This window comes from Oncorhynchus keta, chromosome 28, assembly GCF_023373465.1.
Source record: "Oncorhynchus keta strain PuntledgeMale-10-30-2019 chromosome 28, Oket_V2, whole genome shotgun sequence".
Taxonomy (NCBI): Eukaryota; Metazoa; Chordata; class Actinopteri; order Salmoniformes; family Salmonidae; genus Oncorhynchus; species Oncorhynchus keta.
Window position 1 is genome coordinate 21,448,356 of NC_068448.1, and position 22,148 is coordinate 21,470,503.

At 44.0% G+C, this 22,148-nt stretch overlaps 1 protein-coding gene across 1 annotated transcript in view; it reads left to right on the forward strand.

Moving 5' to 3' along the window:
- Positions 1-3,200: 3,200 nt before the first annotated feature.
- The window catches only part of LOC118360552 (nucleolar protein 4-like), a 48,819-nt gene continuing 29,871 nt past the window's right edge, over positions 3,201-22,148 (forward strand). The window contains exons 1-2 of the mRNA XM_052485099.1: positions 3,201-3,993; positions 20,365-20,520. Coding sequence (XP_052341059.1) covers positions 3,652-3,993; positions 20,365-20,520 — 498 coding nt within the window. The 5' untranslated portion in view covers positions 3,201-3,651. The remainder of the gene's footprint in view (positions 3,994-20,364; positions 20,521-22,148) is intronic.

The window sequence follows — 22,148 nt, forward strand, 5'->3', positions numbered from 1 at the left end:
AGCCTAGAAAGGGACTTGATGCACACCTCAAAGACCTCCATGGCTCTGAGTCTCAGTTACAATGGGAACCACACAAGTCCCCAAAACAGTACAGCCTGCACACATGCACATGCATGCACTTGGACACACAGTCCGCACATTTTAGACTTCACTAAGACTTTAGGATTGTTGAACAGCGCCATCTATCGTCTTGGGTTCTGACTCACTTAATTCAATGAAACCCACGTTGTTGTATTTACACAGTATTGTAGGTTTTCCCCCCATGGTGAAATAAAATCACAGATGTTTTAAGAATTGTGATACCCATGGTTATATATAGATCAATTAAATATATAATACAGATGATAGAACATATAATATTTATTATCAAATGTATTATCTATCCATTTTTATCTTTTGCTATTCTATAACCTTTTATTTCACACATTTGGCAGAATAAATTGGAAAGATTATCTGTAATGTCCAAATACTATAAGTGGAAATTCTATTTCTCTAATGGCCAGAAGAAACTGGAGAATCTCAATGCAGGTGTTATTGGCTGAGTGTTTGCTGCATGGGTATAAATAGAATGACTGTATGGGTTTGAAAAGTGTATCTCTTCCAATTCAACAGCCTATGACACCTATTGCTTACTCCTTTCTCTCCTCTCCACAAAGTGCTTCCTGCGTATTAATACCGTGTGGTTTCCAACTGAAGATTCTTCTGTAGTCTATAGAGCAAAGCTTAGGCCCCCTTTTTGTGTTATCAGCCTCTCTCTGGGAGCGCAATTAGAGTTGAGTAAACAGACCCAGAGTTAATCAGCCTATAAGAGTCTCTTAAACAATCAGAGCCCAGCCCATAAACAGCTGCAATGGGGTTGGGGGAGAAATAATTGACCTGCAGTATATGCTCTAGCTCTTTGTCTTTGGGACACACACACACACACACTTGCACACACACACACACACACATGCACACGCAAGAACAAGCACACACACACACAAACAATTACCAGACTATGCTCAAAGGTATTCAATATTTAATTTTGTTCTAAAGCATGAAAAGAAATATTCAAGCATAATTGTCTATATCTCCCTCTCTCCCATTCGTCTTTTCCCTCCATGATTAACCAGGCCTATCGGCCTCTATGGTCTGTCATTTCCTGTTACTTAGTTACCAGTTGCCATGATTTGCCTGGGCCGTTTGTGTTTCCATGGTAACTGTGCCCATTCTGTTGTCTCCAGGCTGCATACTGGCTTTGCTGTCCCAATGGTTTGGGATGAGTTGGACGCAAAGTGAAGCATATGTAGGAACTCCTTCAGGACTGTTGGAAAAGCATTCCAGGTGAAGCTGGTTGAGAGAATTCCAAGAGTGTGCAAAGCTATCATCAAGGCAAAGGGTGGATACTTTGAAGAATCTCAGATATATTATATATTTTTATTTGTTCAACACTTTGTTGTTTACTACAGGATTCCATGTGTTATTTCCTAGTTTTGATGTCTTCACTATTATTCTACAATGTAGAAAATAGTCAAATATAGAAAACCCCGTGAATGAGGAGGCGTATCCAAACTTTCGACTCATACTGTATATTTTATAGAAATAAGTACATTTAAAAACATAATTAGATGAACTGAGATTGTTTGTTTGATTTCGCAACCCTGAGCTCGCCACCATTCCAGATCAGTAATCTAAATTCTGGTGGTCCAGAAGATAGATTACTAATTTTTTGTCCTTGATACCATGTCTGAATAAACAGGTAACCCAATCTCCCCCACCAAACTGATAGCAGGAGTTCTAAAGAATGACCTCCAGGTGGCAGCAGTCAACAGATCGTCTCTCTGAGAGTGGAGTATCATATGGAGAAGATCAGCACAGAAAGAAGAAGGTGCAGTTACCAGTATGTTTGGGATCAGCACGCAGAGCAAGGTTAACTTGTCATTCTAACTGAGACTGATTCAGCAGCCTCTTATTCTCTCATTCAGTCTCACACTGTCTGTCTCCATCCATCTCAGCCACACTCTCTCTCCTCTCTCATTCTCTCTCTCTCTCTCTCTCTCTCTCTCTCTCTGTCTCTTTCTCTTTTGTTCTCTCTCTCTTTCTCTCCCCATCGCTCTCGCTCTGTCTCTCTCTCTCTCTCTCTCTCTCTCTCTCTCTCTCTCTCTCTCTCTCTCTCTCTCTCTCTCTCTCTCTCTCTCTCTCTCTCTCTCTCTCTCTCTCTCTCTCTCTCTCTCTCTCTCTCTCTCTCTCACACACATTGTTATTTGGTCAGGGACCTATTGAATGAGTTGACGCTGTTCATTATTCAGTGTTAGGATATGGAAGCGAGAGCAGAGGGGTGGTATTATTGTCCAGAATTCCGTTGTGTGTTGGTGTGAGTCAGGGAGGGAGGATGGAGAGATGAGGATGGGGCATCCCACCTCTGCTGCCCTGCTGTCATGGCAACAGGAGCAGTCACCACCAGCAGCAGTCCCAGCATGGTTCTACAGAGGCCTCGCACACATATGGACACAGAGAACACACTGGAACATTATAGGACACTAGCCAGGCGAATGCCAAAACATAGAGAGCATTAAGAGCATTTTTACCTCAGATCGGAGTCTATTGAACTCCATGGATTTTCTTCTGGTCAATGTGTGTGGAATAACACATAGACAGACAGAGTTGATACTTTACATGCTTGTGAATCTCTCACTGCAGGCTATGTGCAATAGTTATAATTTTGGGGTGGGTCAGATGCACCATTTATATTTCCTATAGGTCTATAATTCAATCTTCTGTACAGACCAGATCTGATATCAGTCTATTTTCGTGAGTGGAGATAAGAGACTGTTTTCTCATGACCACCAAATTAACAGTGTATATTTAAGATGACTTATTCATATTTGAGGAAATTCTTCAAAGAATAATAGGTCTTCATTGATGCAGAGGCGTCGTCGGTGTATCAGACATTCTACGATTTGGCTGCTGCCTATATAATGCACCTTGTAATTCCCTTACAGATAACGCCTTTAAATTAACCTAAAATGCTTGGTTTTACAGGTTGCCTTTATATCCTATTGCTTCTTTGAGAATATAATTTCTACGGAACGTCCTATAGGCGGTTCGGGATGGTGCACGCGCAGGTCCCATTCAAACAGGTGGGAAGCAGGGAAACATCCCCGGTGCGCGTGACTGGTTGTGATGATAGGATAGCCTACATGGCTCAATACCGAGTAGCCTAAATGTTTGAGAATTGTCACGGTTTTCACTTGAATCTGCATTGAGTCTGGTTTTCCCTCATCCTTTGTTCTTTATTGTTTAGTGAGAACTGTGTTTTTTTATCCATATCTCAGCTTCCAGTCAAGAGACGGTTTACGCACAGGTGGGAAATACCCGCTCTATAGGACAGCCCCCTCCCTCAATTCCTCATCGGAATATGTGAGCAAGTGACATTTTGCCGTTGCGGTTCGGGACAGCAGGCAACGCGTCTCTGCAAACAGGTGTGCAGCTGCTGCCTGAATCAGTTTCCTACGCCTTTAATCCAGTTTAAGGAAAGGCAGAAATCATCCCATTTGCGGAACCATCCTCCTCTACGCGGGACGGGCAGAGGAAGGGTACATCTGCATTTTAGTAGCCTAGCTATTATAGCCTATTATTTGAAGGGACAAACGTGTTACAAGAGCGAACGCTATGGCAACAAAAAAATCATCATGCACTGATATAACGAAAAGGAGCCAGAGTCCCGTCGTTTTAGAGGTTGAGATGTTCCGTGAATTTCAGGACTGGTGCCTCCGGACATATGGGGACTCGGGTAAAACAAAGACCGTCACCCGGCGAAAATACAACAAAATCATGCAGACATTGTTGCAAAACGAAGAGTCGGACAGCATGTATGTCGACAATAGTCACATCAATGCTAAATTCAAATTCTGGGTGAAGTCGAAAGGGTTTCAGGTCGGGAGCAACATCCTCGGGGAGCACAAGAAAGGAGCGTCAGGGAAGCCGGTCCTATATGTCCCGGTCAAGTCAACGGTAAAGTGTGCGTGTTTGTGTGTGTATGCGCGCGGTCACATGACACGTCCCATGCCATCAGTTAAACCTTGGTTATTTGATTTCACCACAACCACATGTACCTGTCATAGGCTATTTGATTACAACTTTTCAGTGTTTGGTTTTCCCTCCTCACCCTAACCTATTCACAGACTCTAACCTATTCCGACTCTCATCCTCTGAACAGAGCAGTCTTACTCCCATCCCCATCAGCTGCCATAGCAACGCCGGTGCATAAAGAGGCAAAATCGCCAGTGTGGGGTATCTTTCTGTGCTCGTCTCGCGAATGACTTGGTTAATGTTCTGTTAACGAATTGTTATCATTATTTTTTTTATTATTTAAATGTAACCTTTATTTAACTAGGCAAGTCAGTTAAGAACAAATTCTTACTTACAATGGCGGCCTACACCGGCCAAACCCGGACGACGCTGGACCAATTGTGCGCCGCCCTATTGGACTCCCAATCACGGCCGGTTGTGATACAGCCTGGATTCGAACCAGGGTGTATGTAGCACTGATATGCAGTGCGTTATGCTACTAAGCAGTATTTATGAGTTAATAGCCCATTCACAAAACAATGATAAAAAGTAGGTATATGCCTAGTAGCCTATGTCTGGTCCAGACTCCTGCCATGTAGGACAATTGAGTGAACGCGCATACTTTGGGTGCCAGCAGCGTGCCCAAATGGGGGATGTCGGGGGGGTTGGCATGTCCCTTGGAGGAAGGAGGGCATTGTATGGAAGGTGGAGGTGAGGGTTTATAGATTATCCAAATATTTGATCATGTTCACCTTTACCTCGTATGATAGCATAAATCCACAAAAGCCATCCTATTTTCAATGGGGATGGCTAATTGTGCACCATAAGCCTTGAACATCCGAACCTAAATGTATTGTAAACATTAGCATATTTTTTTTGTTTGAATGTCTTGAACTAATTGACAAAACTTAATTTCTATTGACAAGATGGTCATGCTATGAAAAGCAAAACTATCTATAGTTACAGTAGAATATGTGTGCATGATGATGGAGTGTTACATTACCTTTTGATGATGGAGCGTCACATTACCTTTTGATGATGGAGTGTTACATTACCTTTTGATGATGGAGCGTCACATTACCTTTTGATGATGGAGCGTTACATGGCCTTTTGATGATGGAGCGTAGCATTACCTTTTGATGATGGAGCGTTACATGGCCTTTTGATGATGGAGCATTACATTACCTTTTGATGATGGAGCGTTACATGACCTTTTGATGATGGAGCGTTACATGGCCTTTTGATGATGGAGCGTTACATGGCCTTTTGATGATGGAGCGTTACATGGCCTTTTGATGATGGAGCGTAGCATTACCTTTTGATGATGGAGCGTTACATGGCCTTTTGATGATGGAGCGTAGCATTACCTTTTGATGATGGAGCGTTACATGGCCTTTTGATGGTGGAGCGTAGCATTACCTTTTGATAATGGAGCATTTTTATCTATCTGTTATTTTACCAGGTGAGTTGACTGAGAACACGTTCTCATTTGCAGCAACGACCTGGGTAATAGTTACAGGGGAGAGTTGAGGGATGAATGAGCCAGTTGTAAACTGGGGATTATTAGGTGCCCGTGATGGTTTGAGGACCATATTGGGAATTTTATCCAGACACTGGGGTTAAGACCCCTACTTTTACGATAAGCGCCATGGGATCTTTAATGACCTAAAAGAGTCAGGATTACCCGTTTAACGTCCCATCCGAAAGACAGCACCCTACACAGGTCAGTGTCCCCAATCACTGCCCTGGGGCATTGGGATATTTTATTTCCTTTTTTTTTTAGACCAGAGGAAAGAGTGCCTCCTACTGGCCCTCCAACACCACTTCCAGCAGCATCTGGTCTCCCATCCAGGAACTGACCAGGACCAACCCTGCTTAGCTTCAGAAGCAAGCCAGCAGTGGTATGCAGGGTGGTATGCTGCTGGCGTACCAACAATGCCAATGTTATTTTGATGATGGAGCGTTACATTACCTTTTTCTTTTGTGTTTGTTATCGATGACATGATAGATTTTTGAGCAACAACATTTATTGCCCACAGGAATCAGTCTTTACATGTCATTATGTCACATTATAGTTATTAAACGTCCCTTTTTCAACACTTTATCAATCTTACATTGCTTGTGGGCCACAGCCTTTTATTTTGACACAGATTGATGTCCAAGGAACAAACCCAGAAATGGCTAAACTGAAGTCAATCTGTAAGGGCCAAGTTTGTAAATGTACAGTAACTTGATCTACAGGAATACAAGGTTGGAGCCTGGGTAGGGAACAATTTTTTACTCCATGCATGAGTGAGAAGAGCATGCAAATTATGTTATAGAGGACTATGTGGGATTTCCAGTCCTACTAATTGAGACTATTCCTGAATATCACATATGTAATTATTGATGGGAAAAAGCAGTGGACTCCCCCATGTCCAGCCCCCACCTGTGCAAAACTCCACAACAAAGAGAAAAACATAAGCAAACACAAAGGCAGTAATTACAGCATTAATTAAAGTGGGAAGTAGAAGGTCAAATAGTGAAATTGAGGTACAATTAGACATGAGAAAGGTCCATGTGTATCAATGTGAGTGTGGAGGAGGTTTGTGTGTCTGTTCTCTTGTCTGTCAGCCAGTGGTATGTCATCCTGGACTGTTCCCTTACTGAGTGGTTGATAGTGTATCAGTCAATTTAACGGTCATGTGCTATCAGTCCTCAGATCTCCTTCTCTTCTTCATTCTCTCACTCTGTCTGCTTCAGGCCTACGCCATGTGCCAACCAAATAAATACACACAAGGTACGCCTAGACCTGCCCTCCCTCTCTCTCTCTCTCTCTCTCTCTCTCTCTCTCTCTCTCTCTCTCTCTCTCTCCCTCTCTGTCTCTCTCTGTGTCTCTCTCTCTGTCTCTCTCTCTGTCTGTCTCTGTCTCTCTCTGTCTCCCTCTCTCTCACACACACACACACACACACACACACACACACACACACACACACACACACACACACACACACACACACACACACACACACACACACACACACACACACACACACACACACACACACACACACACACACACACACACACACACACACACACACACACAGACACACACACACACACACACACACACACACACACACACACACACACACACACACACACACACACACACACACACACACACACACACACACACACACACACACACACACACACACACACACACACACACACACACACACACACACACACACAAACACAAACACACACACAGACAGAGAGAGAGTACAAAACCACAATGCCCAATGCCCCCCGGGACCACTCCTGTGTGGTGGGGGTGTGTTTCCAGAGCATGTGCGTTGGTGGCCTCTCTGCAGCTGCTCCTGGGGTCTGCCAAGTTTCACTGTGGGGTCTAAACGAGGGGGTGTGACCGGGGATGGCATGGTGGTTGATGGGCAGAAAGGAACCTGTTTTCAGTTGGTGTAAACACAGAGATAGTTATACAGGATTGCCCAAGAGTGGAAGGAAGGAGGCAGATACTGACTAAAGGGAATTGTGGATTTGAACAGTTTTGCAGCATGGGCCTAGTGTAATCTTAATTTCAGACTGTTGATGGGATTGTATGGAATCTCTATCTCTCTTTCACACTCTCTGTCTCTGCCTATATCCCAGTCCTCTCTCTTGCTCTCCGTCTGTATGACTAATGCTGCATTTAAGTCATGTCGGAAACTGAGACATCTCCGAATTGGTTACTAATTGTAGAACGATGATACCCGAGTTTCCAATTTGGGAAGTTTTAGAATCAACCAATAAGAAGCTCTAGCAAATAAGTTACGTTCGTTTTAACTCGGTAGTTCCGAGTTTCCGAAATATGTAGTGTTGTGTTGGCTCTCGTGTCCTGATGTGTGTTTTGTCCTATATTTTTATTTCATTTATTTTTATATTTAATCCCAGTCCCTGTCCCCATAGGAGGCCTTTTGCCTTCTGGTAGGCCGTCATTCTAAATAAGAATTTGTTCTTAACTGACTTGCCTAGTTAAATAAAGTTTCAATGAAAAACTAAAATGTTGTGAACGCAGCAGAACAGCCCGTGCTTAGAGAATCCAGCAGGACTCAGTGTGGGGATGCAACTTCGTTTAACTCTCATTATGTCGTGATTAGAGCCCAAGCAGAGAGGAGGTGAATATAACCATAGATAGACCATGGCACGGTGAGTCGCTCTGCAGTCATACACTACTGTAGACATGCACACTGTAGTGGTAAATTCACACACCATTATTACTTCATTAATTCATACCGGCCTGTTATTTTTAGTTATACATTATTATTAGCAGATATAAAATACTCTGCCACCATATATAGTATAGTCTAACACTAATCTGGTTTGCACATATAATCATTTATTCAGCAATAGGTGTGCCCTCCATTTCAAAGAGGAATGTTGTGTTAATTTCTCCTTTGTTGCTCAGAGTATGGCAGCAAATTCTTTTTAATGGATGAGAGCTGTTGCTTTTTGTTGCCATGCCAACAGCAACCTGTAAATATCTTTATCCCTCATTCACAGTCTGGGTTTGGTAGGACTTTCTCACCACACACAGAACAGCCTTAGGCATGGGACTCCATATGTAAGCTACCCTTGTTGAGACTAAGGTTGTAGGAAGTGCTGTCATAAAGGACATAAAGGGTTAATTGAGGTCTTAAACGCTCTGTAATCCTGTAACCCAGTGAGCTGTAAACCAGTGAATATATTATTGTAACTTAATGAAAGACAACAGAAAGAAAAGGCTGAGCGGTGTTGGAGTAGTTGAGTATGTCCCCCCTGAGGCAGACATGGAACGGAAATTAAGTACCAAATATTTGTGTTCTGCCATCAAAATGGAGCATGAACATCATCATTATTATCTGATTAATTATTCCACTTCTCCTGAGAGCTCCGCTCTGTTAGAAGGGCACGGAGTCAAAAGAATAGTGCTCCTTTCATTCAACAACATTTGCATTAATGCTAACAGTTTTGCATGGCACAACTCCAGCATAATCTAGCCATTGTTTTATCCCTCCTGTTTAGTCTCTATGGGTTGGCACATGGGTTATTAAGTCTACACCAAATGCTGAATACTTTACCCAAAAACACCACTTCACCACACCTGGCGAGATGGGGGAGAATTTACCTTAAAGCGGCAATCGGCAGTTGAAACAATAATAAAGTGTGCTCCCCACCCCTGTTTCTGTAAAAAGCTGAGGGATAGGGCTGGAGAAATGTAACCACTCTCATATTCATAGACTTAACTATGGGTGCAAGGATTGGCCATCCATGATATACGGTATAGCATAATTATAGCTTTAACCATGTTTTGAGGCTATATAATGTTTGTTTGCATTTGCTTTGTATCAAACCTTGGAGTGAAATAAGTTTATTTTTTGGGTTCTGATGGGGAACGACATTTGAACTAATCTCATGAAACATTTATAGGTTAATATCATGGGGTGGCAGGTAGCCTAGTGGTTAGAGCGTTGGACTAGTAACTGAAAGGTTGCAAGATCCCCAAGCTGACAATGTAAAAATATGTAATTCTGCCCCTGAACAAGGCAGTTAACCCACTGTTCCTAGGCTGTCATTGAAAATAAGAATTTGTTCTTAACTGACTAGCCTAGTTAAATAAAGGTAAAACAAATATTCTTCAAGAATAAATGGATACATTTAATTAATTCAGATGTCCAAAAATGAATGAAGCAGATTGCCCCCTTAATATAAAAAGGACAAGGCATTATAATAAAGACTGCTTTTGATGTTGATGTTTCTGCAACAAGGCCTCTCTCAAACCATATCTCCAATTTACCTACTTTTTTAGTAGTGATTGTGTGCTGTTGTTATTTTAGTGCTTCTTTGGCCATGGGGGAATGCCTCTAGTGCCTCCTCAATCTGATCCCTATACAGTTAATTTTACACATAATAAAATATATTGAATTTGGGCCCTCAGTGTCCCCTAATAAATTATGTGCAAGGTTCCTCTGCTTTGGATGTAGATGACACACATAGACACACAATTTAACCACCTTTTTTGTGTGAATGAGGCCTCTTCTCGGACAAGGAAATTCGATAGGTCTACATATTTGAAGCCAATGTGTTCCTAGCCTTTTGATAATATTTTTGTAATTAATCTCTAGTAAGCTGTGCATGGAGTGTGATATCACAGTGGGTTCATATGTGAGTGTGTGTGTTTTTGTGTAAAAATATGTATGTTACTGTGTGTGTGTGTGTGTGTGTGTGTGTGTGTGTGTGTGTGTGTGTGTGTGTGTGTGTGTGTGTGTGTGTGTGTGTGTGTGTGTGTGTGTGTGTGCAAAGAGGGGGTCGTTGATCGCCCTGCTCGGTTTTCCTCCTCTAAGCACCCTCTCTGTTGCCATGGAGAGACAGTTCTTTGCTCCCATAGGAGGAGAAATTAACACAATTTTTAACTGGTCTGGAGGCCTCGCCCCTGTGTGGGAGAGAGTTTGAGCTCTACTCCAGATCGTAGCACACACACACACACACACACACACACACACACACACACACACACACACACACACACACACACACACACACACACACACACACACACACACACACACACACACACACACACACACACACACACACACACACACACACACACACAGCCTTACGACTCAGTGTTGAATCTTACTACTACACTCTGTAGTGCTACTGTAATTTTCTTATGCAGTAGTAGGACCAATATTTAACAAACTACATCAGAGTAACATAAATAGAAAATATATTATATTATGTAGTAATAACACAATGATAAAAGGAATGTGTTAGGCCCAGATTGCAGAACAAATGTGTAGTACATCAGAATGTTCCATTTGGGGGTGGTGACTGGAACATCAACAGAGTCTGGAGAACAGAGTGAGCAAAGGAACAGGGAGAAAAAAAATAGAAAGGGATGAAATAAAGGAGGGTGGCTGACAGAAAGAGGAGAGGGTGAAGGCACGTTTTAAAAAGAGGGTCAAGGAGATTATGTTTTATATCTTTTTCACCCTATTAGGTTGTCCTAGTCCCTTAGTCCCTTCCTCGCTGTGGCACCCCCCTTCTACCCCCTCCCCGCTGAGGACACTAGGGCTTTCCTATTTATGCGTCTATTACCTCGCTGACGGGTTTACCACGATGAGATGGGACTTTAAAAGGTGACCTGTTGTCACATCTGCAATGAGATAATATGAGTCATTGGCGCTGTTGAAACAGCCATCCTTTACCACAACTGTCCTTCTTTATTTCTTTGGAGCGCCGTCTCTCTGCCACAGCCACCCATAACCAACTGCATTGGGGCGGCAGGTAGCCTAGTGGTTAGAGTGTTGGACTAGTAACTGAAAGGTTGCAAGATCAAATCACTGAGCTGACAAGGTAAAACTATGTCTTTCTGCCCCTGAACAAGGCAGTTAACCCACTGTTCCTAGGCCGTCATTGAAAATAAGAATGAATTTGTTCCTATCTGACTTGACTAGTTAAATAAAGGTAATAAAATATATGATTACAGCTATCTTTTCATGTACTGTAGCTTTTTATATCTCATAATTATTCATTAGTTTACACATAAACTACCAGTCAAAAGTTTTAGAACACCGACTCATTCAAAGGATTTTCTTTATTTGTACTATTTTCTACATTGTAGAATAATAGTGAAGACATCAGAACTATGAAATAACACATATGGAATCATGTAGTAACTGTCCAGGCTCAGGAGAAGAGCCAGACCCAGACTGTTTCGAAGTAACAAACGTTTATTACAAAAAGAGGGCAAACGACATGTCAAGGGCAGGCAAAGGTCAGTAATCCAGGGAGGTGTGACAAGGTACAGAACGGCAGGTGGGCTCAGGGTCAGGGCAGGCAGAATGGGAAAAAAATGGGGAAACTAGAAAACAGGAACTAGAGATAGACCGGAGCAAGGGAAGATCGCTGGTAGGCTCGACGAATCAAAACGAACTGGCAACAGACAAACAGAGGTGTAAATGCACTGGGGATAATGGGGAAGATGGGCAACACTCGGAGGGGGTGGAGACAATCACAAAGACAGGTGAAACAGATCAAGGTGTGACAGTAACCAAAAAAGTCTTAAACGAATCAAAATATATTTTATATTTGAGTTTGGCTGCTTATCCTTCACTCTGCTGTCTGACTCATCCCAAACCATCTCACATTGGTTGAGGTCGGGGGATTGTGGAGGCCAGGTCTTCTGACGCAACATGCCAACACTCTCCTTCTTGGTCAAATAGCCCTTGTACAGCCTGGAGGTGTGGCACACTTAACCAGCATGGCTACCACAGCATTCTGCAGCAATACGCCATCCCACCTGGTTTGGGCTTAGTGGGACTATCATTTGTTTTTCAACAGGACAATTACCCAACACACCTCCAGGCTATATAAGGGCTATTTGACCAAGAAGGAGAGTGATGGCATGCTGCGTCAGAAGACCTGGCCTCCACAATCCCCCGACCTCAACCAATTTGAGATGGTTTGGGATGAGTCAGACAGCAGAGTGAAGGATAAGCAGCCAACAAGTGCTCATCATATGTGGGAACTCCTTCAAGACTCTTGGAAAAGCATTCCAGGTGAAGCTGGTTGAGAAAATGCCAAGAGTGTGCAAAGCTGTCATCAATGCAAAGGGTGGCTATTTGAAGAATCTCAAATATAAAATATGAAACACTTTTTTGGTAACTATATGATTCCATATGTGTTATTTCCAAGTTTTGATGTCTTCACTATTATTCTACATTGTAGAAAATAGTCAAATTAATAAAAACCTTTGAATGAGTAGGTGTTCTAAAACTTTTGACTGGTAGTGTAGCTATACTGTACCTGTAGTATTGCTGCTGGTGGTATTTGAGACAACATATAACTGTAAATCCTATGATGTATGTGGTGTGATGGCTGTAGGGCTTTATAGTGTTTGCTCTCCCTACTCCATTGAGGATAAAGTGCCCTTTCCATTTTAAATGTTTGCTGGGTTTTTCTCCCTTCCTCTCTCCTCTGGCCTGTCTGTGTGACCCAGCTGCCTCCAGCCCCCCCGACTCGTCTGTGTGCAGGACTGCTCTCTCCTCTTCTCCGCTCTCTCCTCACCTCCTGTTCTCTCCTCCTCCGATTCAACCCCTCCAGTCTCCTAGCAACAGAGCTGTTTGGAGCGGGACAGGGAGAGGAGAGAGAGAGCGAGATAGGAGGGGATGGGGAGAGCAAAGTCCTATGGGATTAGAAAGATGGGGAGAAAGAGAGAGGGGAAGAATGAGAGAGAGAGAGAGAGAGTTGGAGTTGAGTGTTGATAGGTTTATGTGGTGATGGTGATTAGGGCTGCTGACATGTCTTCCTCCTGTAAAACGCTGTGATGCTGATGAGAACACATAGTTACACAACCATTCAACAGCTGGTCTCCTCCAGCAACGCAACATACACCTTGTGGACTATGCTGAATAAACAGACAGAGGAGCATTTAAACATAGAAACATGAGCGTGCGCAAACGCAAACGCACACAGACACAGACAGGACAGACACTGACACACACACACACACACACACACACACACACACACACACACACACACACACACACACACACACACACACACACACACACACACACACACACACACACACACACACACACACACACACACACACACACACACACACACACACACACACACACACACACACACACACACATCCAAAATGGATGGCTGTATTGACTCTGGGTTGGGTCCTGCCAAGGGTGATGGAATCTTTGCTGTACCACAGTTCACTCAAAAACAAGGAGGCATAAGAGGCAACAACAGCTATTGGAATCTTAGTTAGTGAGATATAAAGTGTTGCTGTGTTAGAGGACAATAGCATATCTAACACTGGTAGATGTCCAAGTATGTGCAGTACAAAAGCATCCTAGGTTGGATTATTATTTGGAGAGAATGCAACAACAAAAAAATAGCTCACTCACTATTTCTGTCCTGAATAATGATGATGTCATCAGGAAAATGAGACAGGAGTGATGATGATCAGGATTGTTAGCATTATCATTAGGCTATTACATTTAGAACATGCTGACAGGGAAGGAGAGTGGCGAGAGAGAGAGAGAGAGAGAGAGAGAGAGGAGTGGGGCCGGATTAAAACAAACCTGCTCTGGGAGCTGGTTTTAGTTGCCATGGCAACGATCATTACCTTGCACTTGGGAGAGTAGGAGGAAGGAGAAGGGGAAGAAAGAATGAACGGGACAGAGGGAGCGACGAGGAGAAGGACACCGTTGGAGGAAGAAGAGAGAAAGAAACGTCAGATAGCAGGAACAGGATAAAAATGTCTAAGGAGAGAAAAATAGTGAGATTCCTCAGTGATGCCAGAGGAGAACTTTCTGAACTCTGGACCCTCCTCCGGGAACACTAGAACACATCCCCTGACATCTCACAGCTCGTCACAAAGCACAGCTTTTGGAATCTACATTTGTGCTGTCTACCAGGAACTCAACTAGATGCATATAATATTCCATTATTTTGTTTCACTGACCTCAGCTTCTATTCAGAGCTATAAACCATGCACATAAGCCTCAGTTCACATATTCTTTTGTTTACATAAAACTCATTTCTCAAGGAAATAATACACCAGATAAACCTACACAAGGAAGTTATAAAGAATAGAGACAAATGTAACAAGGAGATACAGAAAAGTTGAGGGAGAAAAGGAGAGAGAGAGAAAACCCAGCGGTGACCACGCGAAAGAAAGCCCATGTGGTAGGTAGGCTATTAAGCAGAGAGGCCGCTGTCGTAGCTATGTGAGTTCCAACCACACCTGCCCGAGAGAGAGAGAGATTGTGGCAGTTTCTATGGTTACGGGGTCAGCTACATGGGAAGCAGGGTAGCTGCTGGGGGCTGGCTGTAGGAGTAGCTTTCTGCATTGGACAGGACTAGAGGTGGTGTTATTTTTAAACACTGACTGCAGGGGTGAGGTGGTGTTGGTGGTGCCCATCAAATGAAGCCCCAGACATACATCTCTCTCTCTCTCTCTCTCTCTCTCTCTCTCTCTCTCTCTCTCTCTCTCTCTCTCTCTCTCTCTCTCTCTCTCTCTCTCTCTCTCTCTCTCTCTCTATATCTATCTCTCTCTCTCTGCAGTGGAGCAATCTCAAGAGTGTGTGTAACAGAGAAAGAGACTGACTCTGCAGGGGTGAAGAAGCTCTGCTAAGGGGAAGCTAATCTGGCAGCTAATTCCCTAAACACAAAATAAATCAGTGCCCACCGCAGTACACTAGACCCAGTGCTATCCCCAGTCTCAGCAGTGCTCTGGACAGTGAGTGGGTGATGATACCAAGAGCCAGAAGCAGCAGCCTGGATCAGTGACATCTGTCAGGAGACACTCTGTTAGGCTAGCCCCAGACACAGACAGGCAGCCAGCCTGTAGAGCTGGGATCTACATAGACACAGACAGGCAGCCAGCCTACAGAGCTGGGATCTACATAGACACAGACAGGCACCCAGCCTGTAGAGCTGGGATCTACATAGACACAGACAGGCAGCCAGCCTGTAGAGCTGGGATCTACATAGACACAGACAGGCACCCAGCCTGTAGAGCTGGGATCTACATAGACACAGACAGGCACCCAGCCTGTAGAGCTGGGATCTGCATAGACACAGACAGGCACCCAGCCTACAGAGCTGGGATCTACATACACACAGACAGGCAGCCAGCCTGTAGAGCTGGGATCTGCATAGACACAGACAGGCACCCAGCCTACAGAGCTGGGATCTACATAGACACAGACAGGCAGCCAGCCTGTAGAGTTGGGATCTACATAGACACAGACAGGCACCCAGCCTGTAGAGCTGGGATCTACATAGACACAGACAGGCACCCAGCCTGTAGAGCTGGGATCTACATAGACACAGACAAGCAGCCAGCCTGTAGAGCTGGGATCTACATAGACACAGACAGGCACCCAGCCTGTAGAGCTGGGATCTACATAGACACAGACAGGCAGCCAGCCTGTAAGAGCTGGGATCTACATAGACACAGACACCCAGCCTGTAGAGCTGGGATCTACATAGACACAGACAGGCAGCCAGCCTATAGAGCTGGGATCTACATAGACACAGACAGGCAGCCAGCCTGTAGAGCTGGGATCTACATAGACACAGACAGGCAGCCAGCCTGTAGAGCTGGGATCTACATAGACACAGACAGGCAGCCAGCCTGTAGAGCTGGGATCTACATAGACACAGACAGGCACCCAGCCTGTAGAGCTGGGATCTACATAGACACAGACAGGCAGCCAGCCTGTAGAGCTGGGATCTACATAGACACAGACAGGCACCCAGCCTGTAGAGCTGGGATCTACATAGACACAGACAGGCACCCAGCCTGTGGAGCTGGGATCTACATAGACACAGACAGGCACCCAGCCTGTAGAGCTGGGATCTACATAGACACAGACACAGACACCCAGCCTGTAGAGCTGGGATCTACATAGACACAGACAGGCACCCAGCCTGTAGAGCTGGGATCTACATAGACACAGACACCGGCACCCAGCCTGTAGAGCTGGGATCTACATAGACACAGACACAGACACCCAGCCTGTAGAGCTGGGATCTACATAGACACAGACAGGCACCCAGCCTGTAGAGCTGGTATCTACATAGACACAGACAGGCACCCAGCCTGTAGAGCTGGGATCTACATAGACACAGACACCCAGCCTGTAGAGCTGGGATCTACATAGACACAGACAGGCAGCCAGCCTATAGAGCTGGGATCTACATAGACACAGACAGGCACCCAGCCTGTAGAGCTGGGATCTACATAGACACAGACAAGCAGCCAGCCTGTAGAGCTGGGATCTACATTGACACAGACAGGCAGCCAGCCTGTAGAGCTGGTATCTACATAGACACAGACAGTAGCACTGGACATCTCAGGAGAGCTGACCCAGTGGTGATTTTTCCTGCACCCTGTTTGAGTTGCTCCATATTCTTCTCTCCTGTGTGCTGATCCATATTACTCTGCTGAATCATACTCACTGTTCTCAATGCTTGAATAAGAAAGCTATCTTGTTAACATTAACACTACGAGCCCTGCATCAGCTAATAGGGTGTTAGGATATTTTCAGATTTTCATGACTATTATGTTTCAGATATATCTTTCCATATAGAACTGATACACACACGTGCATGTGTAAAGGACATCACGCTGCTTGCTTAGTGAGTACACTCCCTCCCGATTGGGCTCACAGTTGGTTCGAACTCAAGTGTGCTAGCTTTGCTAGTGTCTTACCAGTCGGCGCCACACTAAAAGCTAGCTATTTGCTGTCGATAGGGGGGACATTTCAGGCTGAGGAGTTTGTTTCATACATCAAATCAAATGTATTTATATAGCCCTTCGTACATCAGTTGATATCTCAAAGTGCTGTACAGGAACCCAGCCTAAAACCCCAAACAGCAAGCAATGCAGGTGTAGAAGCACGGTGGCTAGGAAAAACTCCCTAGAAAGGCCAAAACCTAGGAAGAAACCTAGAGAGGAACATAAGTGGGGTGGCCAGTCCTCTTCTGACTGTGCCAGGTGGAGATTATAACAGAACATGGCCAAGATGTTCAAATGTTCATAAATGACCAGCATGGTCGTATAATAATAAGGTAGAACAGTTGAAACTGGAGCAGCAGCACGGTCAGGTGGACTGGGGACAGCAAGGAGTCATCATGTCAGGTAGTCCTGGGGCATGGTCCTAGGGCTCAAGTCCTCCGAGAGAGAGAAAGAAAGAGAGAATTAGAGAGAGCATAAGTGGGGTGGCCAGTCCTCTTCTGGCTGTGCTGGGTGGAGATTGTAACAGAACATGGCCAAGATGTTAAAATCTTCATAAATGACCAGCATGGTCGAATAATAATAAGGCAGAACAGCTGAAACTGGAGCAGCATCACGGCCAGGTGGACTGGGGACAGCAAGGAGTCATCATGTCAGGTAGTCCTGGGGCACGGTCCTAGGGCTCAGGTCAGTTGAAACTGGAGCAGCAGCACGGCCAGGTGGACTGGGGACAGCAAGGAGTCATCATGTCAGGTAGTGCTGGGGCATGGTCCTAGGGCTCAGGTCCTCCGAGAGAGAGAAAGAAAGAAGAGAGAGAATTAGAGAACGCACACTTAAATTCACACAGGACACCGAATAGGACAGGAGAAGTACTCCAGATATAACAAACTGACCCTAGCCCCCAGACACATAAACTACTGCAGCATAAATACTGGAGGCTGAGACAGGAGGGGTCAGGAGACACTGTGGCCCCATCCGAGGACACCCCCGGACAGGGTCAAACAGGAAGGATATAACCCCACCCACTTTGCCAAAGCACAGTCCCCACACCACTAGAGGGATATCTTCAACCACCAACTTACCATCCTGAGACAAGGCTGAGTATAGCCCACAAAGATCTCCGCCATGGCACAACCCAAGGGGGGGCGCCAACCCAGACAGGAAGACCACATCCCCATGTGCTCCATTCACCCCTTAAACTTACTCAGTAGCGACACCATCGTTGAGCTGAAAGCAACTGTAGATCTGGGTCACGGCACCATCTGTAACGGAAGACCAGCTGCGAGTACCATTTCCTCCCAAGTTGGACGTACCTGATGCGAAATTGTGACCTCTGCCTCGCTAGCACACGTGACCACCCTCCTAAAGTCTCTTACCAGTTGGCGCCACACTAAAAGCTCGTGCTCACACACACCCTTTCAAAAAAAACCACATGAAACAAATCACGTGAAAAATAAAAAATACATCTATATCATATGAGTGAGACGTGGTTCTGGGACAAGTGTGAAGTTGCAGCTTTTTTTCCCTCATGAAAAAAAAGTTCCCACCTTTTCCTTTTTTTCCCCACTGGTTTCTTTTTAACCACATTCAGCTACATCAGGTCTCCCATCCAGGAACCCTGCTTACCTTCAGAGGCAAACTAGTAGTGGGATGCAGGATACTATGTTTCTGGAATGAATTTGCCAAAACGTGCAACTGGAAAAAAGGCAGCGAAAGCAAAGGCCAGTGTAACCTAACCAAAGATGGGGAAAATTGCAGGAAAGAGGGAGACGTTTTATTTAATCATGTCATCATTTAAAAAAATCACTGATTACATTTTTTAGGGCAACCATTTATATTTTCTTTGTTCTCACATTTCGAAACGATTTCCTTGAAATGTTTTGTTTTTGCTATCAATATTTTGGGTTTTATGTTTTGCTTTCAATATCATTATTTTTGTTTGCAATAGTAAGAATTTTGTTCTCGACTTCAGAAGTTTGCTTGATATTAATGGCACAAAAGTAACTCACTCACTAGAAGATTGCACCATATAATAACACTATTATGGCAATCCTTAATTGAAACAATAACAAAGTGTTTTCCCCACCACAGTTTTAGTAACAATCTGAGGGATGAGACTGGAGAAATGTCCTTCTCTCAACCAGTACACTACACTATGGATGTCCATGATAACAAAATTATCATTTTAAGCATGTTTTTAGGCTATGCAGTGGTTGTTTACATCTATTTTGTTTCAAACATTGGAGTAAAACATTTAATATTTTGGGTTCTGATGGGATGTAACAGTTGAATTAAGCTCAAGAGGCTTATATACAATTATATTCTTCAAGAATCAACGGATACATATCATTCATTTATATGGATGTAGCAACTAAAGATGACCCCTTTGACAGGCAGTGACCTTCATACAGCAGAACTATGTCACCATTTGCACATGATCCATTAACCTGCCCCCCAAACATGTATTCGGTCGACTGTTTCAGCAAATGTCCCGCAAAATCGTTGCCTTTGCCCACATTTGGGCTTTTTAGATGTGGTCACCCTAATTCCACCAGTGGAAACATTGCTACTGTTAACACCATCTTTTCACATGTATGGAGAATAACATTATTTCAACCAAACATGTGAATCTGTAATTCCACCTGTCAAAGTGAGATTTGTTACACAGTTGGAGTTTTCTTACATGTAAAACGGAAAATTTGATTTTCACATTTGCAATTGAAATTCACATGTGAGGTGAAAACATGTTATTCTCCTCACGTGAAAAAGTGGTGTTAACATGTGAACTCTAAATTTAATACATGTGAAAATGCAATTTAACATGTGCTTTTTTTTATAAAGACACACACACACGCACGCACGCACGCACGCACACACACACACACACACACACACACACACACACACACACACACACACACACACACACACACACACACACACACACACACACACAGGCCTCAGCTTCCTCAGGCAGGGTACTGAATGTTTCACTCTCTGTCTTCCAGTGTGCAGATGCAGGCTCGGCCCAGGACAGCTTGTCCCTGAAGAGGGTGGCAGTGGTGGAGGACTTCTTCGACATCATCTATGCCATGCATGTGGAGATGGGTGCTGACCTTGGTAGAGCACCTAAACACGCTGGCCAGAAGAAGACCTACAAAGCGGTAAGAAGCCGTCCCGCAAGTGATTTATTTTGTCCCTCCAAAGTATTTAGAAGGAAAAAAATCTATATATGTTTTGGGGGGGTTAGTTGTTGCAAACAACTATGAAAATCAACCAGTATTCTGCTAAGAATGAGTTTCATTTAGGAAATCTGTTCACCAAGTATTCACACAAATGAAAAAAGAGACATATGTGATTGTGTCTCAATGTAATCAAGGTATGAAATTATTGTTATTTTCAAATACAATCTGTTTGGGGCTTAGTTGTGGTCAATTTGCAGTGTACAAATTATTCTAATTATGATACGGCTCCCTCCTCATCCGCACCGACAAAAATCGGCCCTTGGTTGAATCTAGTTGCCTACCCCTGCTAAAGACTGTACTAAAACATATTCCTCCAATTCTCTTAGAGACTGCCACATAAAATAGACATTTTATAGACTGGCTATTTCTTATTCATAGCATCAGTAGCTACTAAGGAAAAAAGGCATCCTCAACTGGAGACAAAAGTAAAATCCATATATACCACATAATCAACAGCATATGCATTCCTAGATTAAATTGTTCTATGGTGTATCTGTATTCACCCAATCCTAGTGTATTCACCCAGTGTATTCACCCAGTCCTAGTGTATTCACCCAGTCCTAGTGTATTTACCCAGTGTATTCAGCATCTAGTTAGGTCTGAGATGCCATGTCTGTGTCTGAACCTGGGGGGTCTTTGTCTGTGTTGTGAGATAGTTTTTTGGAAGCATGGCTGTTACACCCCCCAGGGACCAGGGCCTTTTCTCCCTCGCGCCTCTCGCCCCTGCCCCGTAGAGAGGTCCTGTCATGTCTCATAGTACGTACCCTTTTGAGAAGGCACTGAGCGCCATTGGGGCATAATATGAAGCTGTCACTGTGGCCTTCTGGGAAGTGCAGATTCCTCTGGGTGGCCTTTCCTTCTCCTCTGCCTCTGGGGGAAGGAGAGAGGGGGGTGAGCTGGGCACCCCTGCTGCCTCGCCATGGTCACATGAAGGTCGCCTTGTTTAGCAGGGAAATGCCAGGGGGGGCAGAGAAGCAGAGATAAACAGGGAAGGGAGCTAGAGCGTGAGAGAGGGAAATATACAGCCAGGTCTGAAATGATTGGCACCCTTGATAAAGATGAGCAAAAAACGCTGTATAATATAAATAATACAAATACTGAGCTATGTTGTATGATACAAAAAGTGGAAAATTATATTATTTTATACTTATACAATTGCTCAGAGAAAGAGACTTAGTTAAACAAGTAATAAGAACAATCACAAAAATGTGTTATGAGATTGGGAGAACACATTGGGAGGGATCTTAGACCATTCCTCCTTATAGAATCTTCCCAAATCCTTGATATCCTTTGTCTGCGCTTATGGACTGCCGGCCTCTTCAATTCAAACCACAGGTTTTCAAGTCTGGACACTGAGATGGCCATTGCAAAATGTTGATTTTGTGGTCTATTAATACTTTTTTTGTGGATTTTGATGTGTCTTTGGGGTTATTGTTTTATTGTTATTGACTTGTTAATTGACTTGTTCACACTGCTATGCTTTATCTTGGCCAGGTCGCAGTTGCAAATGAGAACTTGTTCTCAACTAGCCTACCTGGTTAAATAAA